This window comes from Corapipo altera, unplaced genomic scaffold (assembly GCF_003945725.1).
Source record: "Corapipo altera isolate COAL_440 unplaced genomic scaffold, ASM394572v1 130537, whole genome shotgun sequence".
In the NCBI taxonomy this organism is placed as follows: domain Eukaryota; kingdom Metazoa; phylum Chordata; class Aves; order Passeriformes; family Pipridae; genus Corapipo; species Corapipo altera.
In genome coordinates this window covers 5,929-16,578 of record NW_020885388.1, presented here as the reverse complement: position 1 = coordinate 16,578, position 10,650 = coordinate 5,929, and the positions used below count along the sequence as shown (strand labels likewise).

The 10,650-nt window shown below is 59.7% G+C and overlaps 2 protein-coding genes across 2 annotated transcripts; both read left to right on the top strand.

The window, feature by feature from the left end:
* Positions 1-36: 36 nt before the first annotated feature.
* LOC113940456 (histone H3-like centromeric protein A) lies at positions 37-3,306 on the top strand (the record flags this gene model as incomplete). The annotated part of the gene is made up of 4 exons (XM_027631606.1): positions 37-99; positions 1,188-1,263; positions 1,862-2,022; positions 3,220-3,306. Coding segments are annotated over 4 exons (387 nt in total), but the record flags the coding sequence as incomplete, so codon positions are not given.
* On the top strand, positions 3,225-9,374 carry LOC113940457 (toll-like receptor 13). The gene is made up of 3 exons (XM_027631607.1): positions 3,225-3,302; positions 3,862-7,200; positions 7,562-9,374. Exon 2 carries the CDS (start codon positions 3,884-3,886, stop codon positions 7,160-7,162), a length of 3,279 nt encoding a protein of 1,092 aa, XP_027487408.1. The 5' UTR covers positions 3,225-3,302; positions 3,862-3,883; the 3' UTR covers positions 7,163-7,200; positions 7,562-9,374.
* The last annotated feature ends 1,276 nt before the right edge of the window (positions 9,375-10,650 follow it).

Sequence of the window (10,650 nt, the reverse complement as noted above, 5' to 3'; positions counted from 1 at the left end):
CCTGGGACCCCCAAACTGACCCCCAAACACACCCTGGGACCTCCAAAACCACCCCTGGGCACCTGCCTGCTGCTTAGGCCTGGGCCCTTCTCACGGCTGGTGAGACCCCCAACTGACCCCCAAACCCAACACCCACTCCTGCGCCTCAAACCAAGCCCTGCACCCCCAAACCAACCCCTGGGACCCCCAAACCAACCCTTGCCCTCCAACACCCACTCCTGGGCCCCCGCCTGCTGCTGCGACCTGGGTCCTTCACCTTCCTGGTGAGACCCCAAAACCCACCCTGGGACCCCCAAACTGACCCCAGACACACCCTGGGACCTCTAAACCCACCCATGGGCACCTGCCTGCTGCTGCAGCCTGTCCCCTTTGCCCACCTGGTGAGACCCCAAAAAACCGACCCCAAAAGCCCAACACTACCCTGGGACCCCCAAACCAACCTCTAGGACCCCCAAGTCCCCCCCCGAACCCCCCCCAAACTCCCCGGGGACCTTGCTGGGACCCTCCAGCCCCTCTCAGAACCTCCCAAATCCACCCTGGGACTCCCTAAGCACTCCCCGAGACCCCTAAGTCCACCCTGAAATCTCCTGACAGCCCAAATCCTCCCTGGCCCCCCCTCAAGCACCCCCTGGGACCCCTCAAACAATCCCCAGGATCCCTTCAAATCCAACCCAAACTCCCCCTGGGGTCCCCCCAAATCCAACCTAGAACCCTTCAACCTGCCCTGGGACCCACCCAAACACCATCTGGGACCCCCCCAAAGTGTCACTGTGTCCCCCGATCCCCCTCCTGGGATGTCCTCAGGGTGGTGTCCCCATGTCTCTGTGCCTGGGGTATCCCCAGGGTGTCCCCCTCATGATGTCCCCGTGACCTCACTCCCCAGGGCATCCCCAAGATATCCCCAGAGCGTCCCTGTCCCTGGGGTGTCCCCAGAGTGTGTCCAGGGTGACAACCAGGGAGTCCCAGGATGTCCCCAGGGTGGTAGCCCCAGCCCAAGGTGTCCCCATATCCCCCTCATGTTGTCCCACTGTCCCCCCACTCCCCGTGTCCCCTGCTGTCTCCACGTTTCCCCCATGTCCCTGTGTCCCCTGAGCTGTCCCCATGTCCCCCACATGTCCCTGTGTCCCTATGTCCCCTCCATGTCCCTGTGTCCCCTGAGCTGTCCCCATGTCCCCCCCCTGTCCCAGGTGCGGGAGCTGTGCCTGCTTTTCACCCGGGGGGGCGATTATCGCTGGCAGCGCCTGGCCCCGGTGGCCCCTACAGGAGGGGGGGGAGCCCAGGGGGCTGGGGGGGTCCTGGGGAAATGAGGGGGGAATAGGAGGGTCCTATGGGGGCTTGTGGGAGACCTGGGGGTACTGGGTGGGGGGTCCCAGAGGGGCTGAAGGGATCCCATGGGTGCTAGGGTGTTCCCATGAGGGTGGGAGGGTCCTATGGGTGCTGAGGGGTCCTTGGGGGCTGAGGGATCCAGGAAGGTCTCTGGGTGCTGAGGGGGGCTGGATGGGGCCTGTGGGAGCTGAAAGGTTTGGTGAGGGGGGTCTCCTGGGAGCTGAGGGGGAGAGTCTGGGAAGGTCCCCATGGATGTGAGGGGGTCTCAGCGGGGGTGAGGGGGTTCTATGGGTGCTGGGGTAGGGGACCACGGATGTTAAGAAGATTTCTGGGGCACCTATGGGTGCTGGGGGGGGGCTGTCAGGGCACAAGGGGGCCCCTCACCCATTTAGGGCCACAGGATGTTTCATTTCCCCCAGTCCCCTGTGGGTGGGTTTGGACAGGGTGTCTGGGGGTTTTGGGGGTCGCTGTCTCCTGAGGATGGCTGAGGGAAATCGGGGGGGTTTGGGGGCTCCCTCTGATTTTTTTGGGGTGCAGGCAGCAGAGGCCTTCATCGTGAGACTGCTGGAGGATGCATACCTGTGCTCGCTGCACGCCCGCAGGGTCACCCTGTTCCCCAAGGACCTGCAGCTGGTTCGGCGCCTGCGAGGGCCTGAGTGGGGGGGGCATCTGAATGGGGACCCCCACCCTGCACTGGTACACACCCCTCAACACCCCCAGCCTGGGGGGAATGAGAGCCTCACACCCCTGATTTTATTGGGGGCTCCTATGGGACCATTGTGCTGAGACACTGCCCCACCCTGTGGGGGCCCCCCACACTAGGATCCCCCTGAGTGTACCCCCAGGACCCACCCCCAGGGGATCTTGAAGCCCAGAGCCCCCTCTCCAAGGGTTGTCCCCATGGGACATCCCCCGCACAGACCCCTCACCCTGGGACTCCTCCCCAGCCCCCCCACGGGACCCCCATCCCGGGATCCCCACCAACCCTCCCAGGGTCCCAGCCCAGGGTGGGGTCCCCTTCTTGACTCTAGCACCCCTCAGATTATTGGAGACCCCTGTCCATGACCCCCCACTTTGGGAATCCCCCCAGGTCTGCTACACCCCAATAAATGTCTGTGACCCTCCAAGAGCTGCTGGATAAAGGGAAAGAAGTGGGAGGGGGGAGGGCTCTGGGGAGATTGGGATGGGGAACACCTGGGGAGGGGGGGATCTGGGGGAGGCAGGTGCCACCATGGGGGCTCTGGAGAGATTGGGATGGGGGACACCGGCGGGGACAGGAGTGTCTCAGTGTTTAAGGGGTTCCTTTTATAGTGGTGGGGCTGTGTAGGGGGAGGGGTTGTGGGGGGCGGGGCTTAGGGGTTCACTTTATGGGCGGGGTCAGTTCTTCAGGGGGGTGGGGCATAGGCTTGGAAACAAGACCCTCAAACCTCAGGGACCCCTAAAAACACCCCAGGGACACACCTGGCACCCCAGGAACCCCCCCCTTGCACCTCAGGGACCCCCATCACAGGGTGGGGACCAGGGACCTCTAAACACACCTCAGGGATCCCTACTGAAACCCCAGGGCCTCCCCCCCTGCACTTCCAGATCCCTGAACCCCCAGACCCCAATGCACCCCAATGTCTGTAGCCTAAGAGACACCCCCAGACCCCAATAGCCCCCCTTGACCTCCGTAACCCCCCCAGAATGCAATACACCCCCCCATCCAATGCCTCCCAGCACCCTTATAACCCCCCCAGAACCCAGTATCCCAGACTCTGACACATCCCAATCCCTGCGGCCCCCCAGGGTCCCCCCAGCCCCCTATAACCCTCCCAGATCGCAATATGCCCACAGACCCTGATGTACACCAGTCCCTGCAGCCCCTCTGAGCCCCTCCATTGCCCCCCCCAGCTACCCAAATTCACCAGTACAACCCAGTACAGCCCACTGGAGACCAGTATAACTCAGTACTTCCCCCGAGGAACCAAAACCAGGTAGGTCGGTTTGGGGGGGTGGGGGAAGAGGAACCAAGAGCAGGCGGGGGGGGAGCAGGAATTAAGGGGGGGAGAAGGGCACGGGACTGGGGGTCCCAGGGACCCCCACAGGGGCTCACCAGGAGGGGGTGACCCAGCTGTGCCCCCCCCCCAGCCTCTTTGGGGACACCCAAATCCATTTGTGCAGGGGCCGCCTCCAGTCACGTCACGGGGGAGGGGGTGGGGGAGAGGGAAGCGGTGACACAAAACAATACCCAAAACTTCCCTTTTCTGCCCCAAAATCGCTTGAGGCTGAGGCGGCAGCACGGTGGGATCCTGCCGGGGGGAAGATGGGGGTCCCCAAAATCCCTGGGGACTGGGGGACAGGGGGGTCCCTAGAGTGTGGATGAGGGGTCCCTGGGGTGCTAGGGGGGGTGTCCCAGGGTGCTTGGGGGGCTCCCTGGAGTCTGTGAGGGGGGGTCCCTGGGGTGGTGTGTGGGAGAGGCCCTGAGACCTGAGGGGGGTCCCTCAGTTGCTGAAGACATCCCTCACTCCTCTCTCCCCCTCTCCTGCCTCTCAGGATCCCCCCAGGACAGGGCAGGATGTACGCCCCACTGCTGGTGACACTGGTGACACTGGTGACAGTGCCCATGGGCATCTCTCCCTATGGCTTCCGCAACTGCATCCAGGCTCCATGGGACCCGGGGCTGTTCCGCTGCGTCCAGCGGTTCCTGACCACTGTGGGGGCTGCCGTGGGTGACCTCCCCGCCAACACCACCTCCCTCAACCTCTCGGTCAACACCCTGCACCAGGTGCCCCCTGACGCCTTTGCCCACCTCCCGCGGCTCCGCACCCTCGACCTGACCCACAACCGGCTGGAGTTGCTGGCCCGGGGGGCTTTCTGCGGGCTGCTGGCACTGGCCCACCTGGACCTGGCCCACAACCACCTGTCAGTGCTGCCCACGGGAGTCTTCACTGGGCTGGGCAACCTGAGCACGCTGCGGCTGGACCACAACCCGCTGCTCGCTGTGGCCCCGGGGGCCCTGCGGGCGGTGCCCATGCTGGCCACACTGCGGCTGCGGGGGGGCCGGTTGAGTGCTCTGGGCCCCGTGGCCACGGCTGTGGGGCACCTTCCCCGCCTGGATCTGCTCGACCTGTGTGGCAACACCCTGTCAGCGCTGGCGCCGGGGCTGCCACCTGCACTGAGGGTCCTGCTGCTCTGCAACAACTCCCTCGGGGCTCTGTCAGGGGCGACCCCCGAGGTGCTGCCCGAGGGGCTGCGGGTGCTCGACCTGTCCTACAACAACATCTCGGACCCAGCGCCCCTTGGCCAGCTGCACCTGCACAACCTGACACGGCTGCACCTGGCTGGGAACCCACTGGACGTGGCACGGCTGCTGAGGGTGGTACCTCCGCGGAGCGTGGACGTGTCAGGCCTGCAGGTGGGCGCAGGGGGCTTGACCGAGCTGTGCCAGCACCTTGCAGGGCCGTGGCTGCAGCGGCTGCAGCTGCGGCACATGGGGCTGGCAGCGATGCCTGCCAATGCACTGGCTGACTGCCCGGTGCTGGGTGCCCTGGACATATCTGGCAACCGGCTGCAGAATTTGAGCTGCGTGGGGCAGCTGCTGGGCCCGGCACAGCGCGCGGCACTGGGTGAGCTGGTGGCCGAGCACAACCTGCTGCGGTGGCTGCCGTCGTGCCACGGGGCCCCAGTGCTGCGGCGGCTCCACAACGTGTCCCTGCGCTTCAACCGCATCCTGGTGGCCGGTCCCCGTGCCTTCGCCAACACTCCAGCACTGCGGCGGCTGCGGCTGGACGTGAACGGGCTGGCGCGGCTGGACCGTGCGGCGCTGTGGGGACTCCACAACCTGCGGCACCTGCGACTCGACAACAACCTGCTCACCGACCTCCTGCCTGGCTCCTTTGCCAACCTGCACCGGCTGCGTGATCTCAACCTGCGCAACAACCGCGTGGCTGTGCTCTTCCCTGGTGCCTTCAGGGGCCTCGACCGCCTGCAGACCCTTGACCTGGGTGGCAACAACCTGCGGCACTTGGCGGCCGCCGCACTCCAGGGGCTGCCTCAGCTGTGCCGGCTCTACCTGGACCGCAACCGGCTGCTGGAGGTGAGCGAGGTGGCGTTCCGGCCAGTGCAGACCACACTGGGCGTGCTGGACCTGCGTGCCAATGCACTGCGCTACCTGAGCAGGCACCCGCGGCAGCCACCACCCTTCCGCCACCTGCACCGACTCTATGACCTGAAGCTGCAGGCGCAGCAGCCGTACGGGCTGCGCGTGGTCCCACATCGCTTCTTCCAGGGCTTGGGTGCCCTGCGCTCACTGTACCTGTCACAGAACGCACTCTCGGCTGTGCCTGCCGACGCCTTCGATGACCTGGTGCAGCTACGGTACCTGACACTGGCCGATGGCAGTGGTGGGATGGGTGCCCTGCCTGCCGGCGTCTTCAAGAACCTGAGCCGCCTGCGCAGTCTGGACCTGGAGAGCGCGGGGCTGCGTGGGCTCGGCCCCGAGGTCTTTGGCAATCTGACACAGTTGGAGGAGCTGCGCCTGGCCAAGAACGAGCTGCGCGGGCTGGACACGGCACTTACCACACGCCTGCCTGCCCTGCGCTACCTAGACCTGCGCAAATGCCCGCTGAGCTGCAGCTGTGCCAACGTCTGGCTGCCAGCATGGCTGGCACAGGGACCTGTGCAGGTGGTCTACCTGTACAACTACACCTGCGGGGAGGCAGGCGGGGCCCCGGCATACCTGCACAGCTTCGACACACGTGTGTGCTACCTGGACATGGGGCGGTACCTGTTCGCAGGGACAGCACCGGCCGTGCTGCTACTGCTGGTGCTGCCGCTGCTGCACCACCGCGGGTACTGGCGGCTGCGCTACCACCTGTACCTGCTGCGGGCGTGGGCGCGTGGGCACTGGCGGCGGGAGCGGCGCCGCTACGCCTACGACACCTTCGTGTCCTACAACTCTGCGGACGAGCGCTGGGTGCTGGAGGAGCTGGTGCCTGAGCTGGAGCACGGGGCCCTGCGGCTCTGCCTTCACCACCGTGACTTCCGCCCCGGCCGCGCCATTGTGGACAACATCGTGGATGCTGTGTACAACAGCCGGCGCACGGTGTGCGTGGTGAGCCGCGGGTACCTGCGCAGCGAGTGGTGCTCGCTGGAGATCCAGCTCGCCAGCTACCGCCTCTTCGACGAGCTGCGTGATGTCCTTGTGCTCGTCTTCCTCGAGGACATCCCTGAGGCTGAGCTCTCAGCCTTCCACCGCATGCGCCGTGTGCTGCTGCGCCGCACCCACCTGCGCTGGCCCAGCGAGCCTCTTGCCCGGCCCCTCTTCTGGGCCAAGCTCAGGGGTGCCCTGAGTGGCGGGGATGAGGAGGAGGAGGACAGGGAGAGGGAGAGAGGCACAACAGGGACCCCCAGGGAGGTTCCCCCTCAGAACAGCAGCTTTCTGCCCCCAAATCGTGATTTTATCTCTGGGGAATGTGCCCTGAGCAGTGAGGAGAAAGAGGAGGAGGAGGAGGAGGGGGTGGTCAGGGAGGAAGGCTGTCCTGACATGGCTGGGATCCCTGGGGAGATTCCCCCTCAGAAAAACAGTTTTGTGCCCCAAAATCACTGGGTTTCCTCTGGGGAATGTGCCCTGGGCAATGAGGAGGAGGAGAAGGACATGGAGAGGGGGGAGGAGGAAGGATGTCCTGGCATGATCAGGACCCCCAGGGAGGCTCCCTCTCAGAAAAGCAGTTTTCTGCCCCCAGCTCACTGTTTTTTCTCTGGGGAATATGCCCTACACAGGGAGGATGACGGCAAGGAGGGGGAGTGGGAGGAGGAGGAGGAAAGCTCCAAGGTAAGAGAACAGCTGCCCTAGAGCAGCCTCACCCTGGTGCAACCATGACCCCCAGGGACATTCCCTAACGGCAGAGAGGGACAGACAGAAATGCTCACAAATCAATATGATTGGCAAAAATATCCGCTTTATTAGAGGAAACGCAGCTTATATGCTGCTTGTGACACAGAGACATGTGATTCTTTCCCAGGTTACATTGGATACATAAGGAAAACACACTGAGCTGTACAGTATTAATTGGACCACAGCAGGTGTCCATAAAATTTGTTTTCCTGCCAAAAGAATTCCTCCTTCACCTTGGCACAAGGCCTGCAGCCATATTAGTGGTGCAGTATTTTTTACTGTCTGCACCCACCAATGCCAAGGCAAAGGTCTCCGAAATGCAATAGAAATTTTTCACACAATTTCTGTCCTCCGACAATTCCCCATCAAAAAAAATGGCTTTTCACCCCCAAATCCCTGTTTTTCCAGTGGGAAATGTACCCTGTGCAGTGGGGACAATGGTGAGGAGGAGAGGGAGGCAAGCTGGACATCAATGCCCCCAACCCCAGCAGCTCCAGAGACCCTTGAGAATGGTCCTTCCTGGAGCCTCTGGCAGAAAGTATCTTGGGAGACTCGAGGATTATCCCTGGGATTCTGGAGTTTTGGGATACAAAGGATCCAAGGCCTGTTACACCCCCTCTGGAAGAAGAGATCCTGGCAGCTTCTGAAAGGGTTTGAACTGCTTCAGAAGTGATTGGCACTGAAGCACAGCTCTTCCTGGCACCCTGACTGCCAGTGCTGGGCTGGATGTTGAAAGGGAAAGTCCCTTCCACACATCATGCCAATGATGCCACGTGGAGCCAGTGGATGGCTCTGATCACACAGCAAGATCACACAGAAACCCCAGATAGTCAGGGATCTTGGAAGTTGTCACAAACTGGCCTAAAGGTGAAAATTTCAGACTATCATCATCAGAGGAGGAGGAGCCACATGCTGAGGAGGCCCCACCATATTATCAGCTCCCAGAAAATGAAAAGCAGCACGTTCTCTTCACTGACAGTTCCTGACATGTTGTAGGGACAACAGGTGGATTGAGATGCTAAGATTAAAGTGTCTCGGGTGGATCTGGACTGCCAACACTAGAGTGAACTATTTCTGACTCAGTGGGCCCAGGACGCCTCAGGTCATCAGGAAGAGATGGAACATTGGCTCATGATGGAGGGGTGGATTTAACCATAGACACCATGTCCTGGGTTATTCATGACTGCGAAACATGTGCTGAGAACAAGAAGGACAAGCACGTAAAGTCTCTGTGGGATGGGGGATGATGGTAGAAATACAGATATGGGGAGGCCTGGCAGATGGATCACATCATACCCTGTGTTTACAATGGTGAGAACAAGCCCTGGACAGCTGGACACACACCCTGTACTCACACCACTGCCTGGAAGAAGATCCTGGGCCTGGAAAAGTGAGTCCTGTAGGAACATGGCCCCTAGAAAGAATTGAGAATTTCAAAAACAGCCTCATGGACCCCTGGGCCAGACAGCTCAGGATGGAGTGGGTGTATCATATTCCCCATCATGCACCAGCCACTGGGAAAGTTGAATAGAACAATGCACCATTCAAAACCACCTTGAAAGCATTGGGTGGTGGGACCTTGAAACATTGGGATCTCCATTTAGCCAAGGCTACCTGGTCAGTTCACACCCGAGGCTCCACCAACTGAGCTGGCCCTGCCCATCAGAACCTCCCTGTACCATCAGAGGGGATAAAGTCCCCATAGTGCACATGAGGAACGTGTGAGGGAAGACAGTTTGGATCAGTCCTGCCTCAAACAAAGGCAAACTCAACTGTGGGATTGTTTTTGCTCAAGGATCTGGGGGCACTTGCTGAGTGACGCAGAGGGACAGGGAAACACGGTGTGTACCTCAAGGGGATTTGGTTTGGGGTGAGAACAGTCTGCGATGTTCAGTTGTATAATACTGGTTGCTGAATGACACTGCCACTGTGTCCCAGAACTCCCATGGACAATGAGGATGGACTGCTCCAGATACACCAGTCGTGAGCTCCTGATGCAGCTTGAAACCAGCCCACAGCACCCCAGCCCTGCCCTGGGAGACATCCAGGGTGGATAGAACCCACAGTCATGGACTAAATGAACTCAACAGACACCTCGGAGGGACAGCATTGACTGGGGAAGTGATTCCTGTGCTTGTGTGTGTATATATATGTGTATATATATATATATATATATATATAATATATATATATATATCACTTACCTCTCTCGTGCTCTCTGTTATTAATATTGTTGCTGTTGCTGTTCCTTTTCTTATCTCCTTGCAGTTTCCAGTAAACAGTTCTTATCTCAACCTGTGATCTTCACCTTTTGTGCCTCCAATTCTCCTCTCCAATGTGGCTTGGAGTTATTGTGGGAACAATGAACTGGGCAGTTCCATCCCTAAAGCACAACACAAAGCACCCCATGGCCTGGACATGTGCTAGCAGCCCTGCAGGAGGAACCCCATCCTCTGGACAAGGTAGATATTCCCAGGAATTTCAGGAGGTAGAGCAAAACAAGGCCTGTTTTCAAGGAACTGGTCAAAGTCCTCATCTCTTTTACTTTTGAGGGGGGTGGGGGGTAGAGGCTTGGTTTGTGTGCAAAATCTCTCTGTGGATGCTGGCATTTACTGAGCCACATGGTGTGAGCTCAGAGCTGGCCCTGCTTGGAGCTGGACATTGGAATGCAGAGCACTGAGCTCCCCTCCCTCCTGAACTGTCCTATAAACTTCCTGACTGGACAGTCCACTTACCTGTCAGGTGTGCCCTGAATGGCATCCCAAGGCAAAGGAATGCTCCTCCCAGTTTAATGCCATGAACAAACATGGTGAGAGTTGTGGGTATTAGAATCAAAGAATCATGTAATGGTCTGTTTTGGAAAGGACCTAAAAGAGCAGCTCACGCATCACTCCTACCATGGGCAGGGACAACTTTTAAAATTTCAGGTTGCACAAAGCTCCTAACCTTGGACACTTCCAGGCAGGGGGAAACCACTTATCTGGGAAAACAGTTACGGTTTTGTGCCACTCTCATCATAAGTCATTTCCTCCTCATATCCAGTCGAAGTCTACCCTCATTCATTTTAAAGCCATTGCCTTGTACTCACTTGCTCTGTGAGTACAAGACTTGGAAAAAAAATATCACTCCATCTTTCCTGGACTAAGCATACAGTGTTTCCATCTGCAAAAACCTTGGAGAGGACCCGGAAATCTCTCAAGTGGGGTTTGGAAGCCTCAGGCACAGGACAAATACATGGAGGCTGAAGGTACTGGACTTGATGTGGAGAATTGAAGACAGTGCAGGAGTAGCATGAGAGGGCTTGAAGGGCAGATTCAGAGATGGTGAGTTTTCCTTCTTAGTGGAAATGAGGATGGGAAAGAAACAATGCCACCAAGGGCAGCTGGTGAGGCCCAGACTGGACATGAGGAAAAAGGAATTTCACTCCCAGGGCAGTGCTGTGCTGC

Coding starts and splice junctions, on each gene's coding strand:
- LOC113940457 (XM_027631607.1), top strand. CDS start 3,884: ATGTACGCCCCACTGCTGGTGACACTGGTGACACTGGTGACAGTGCCC.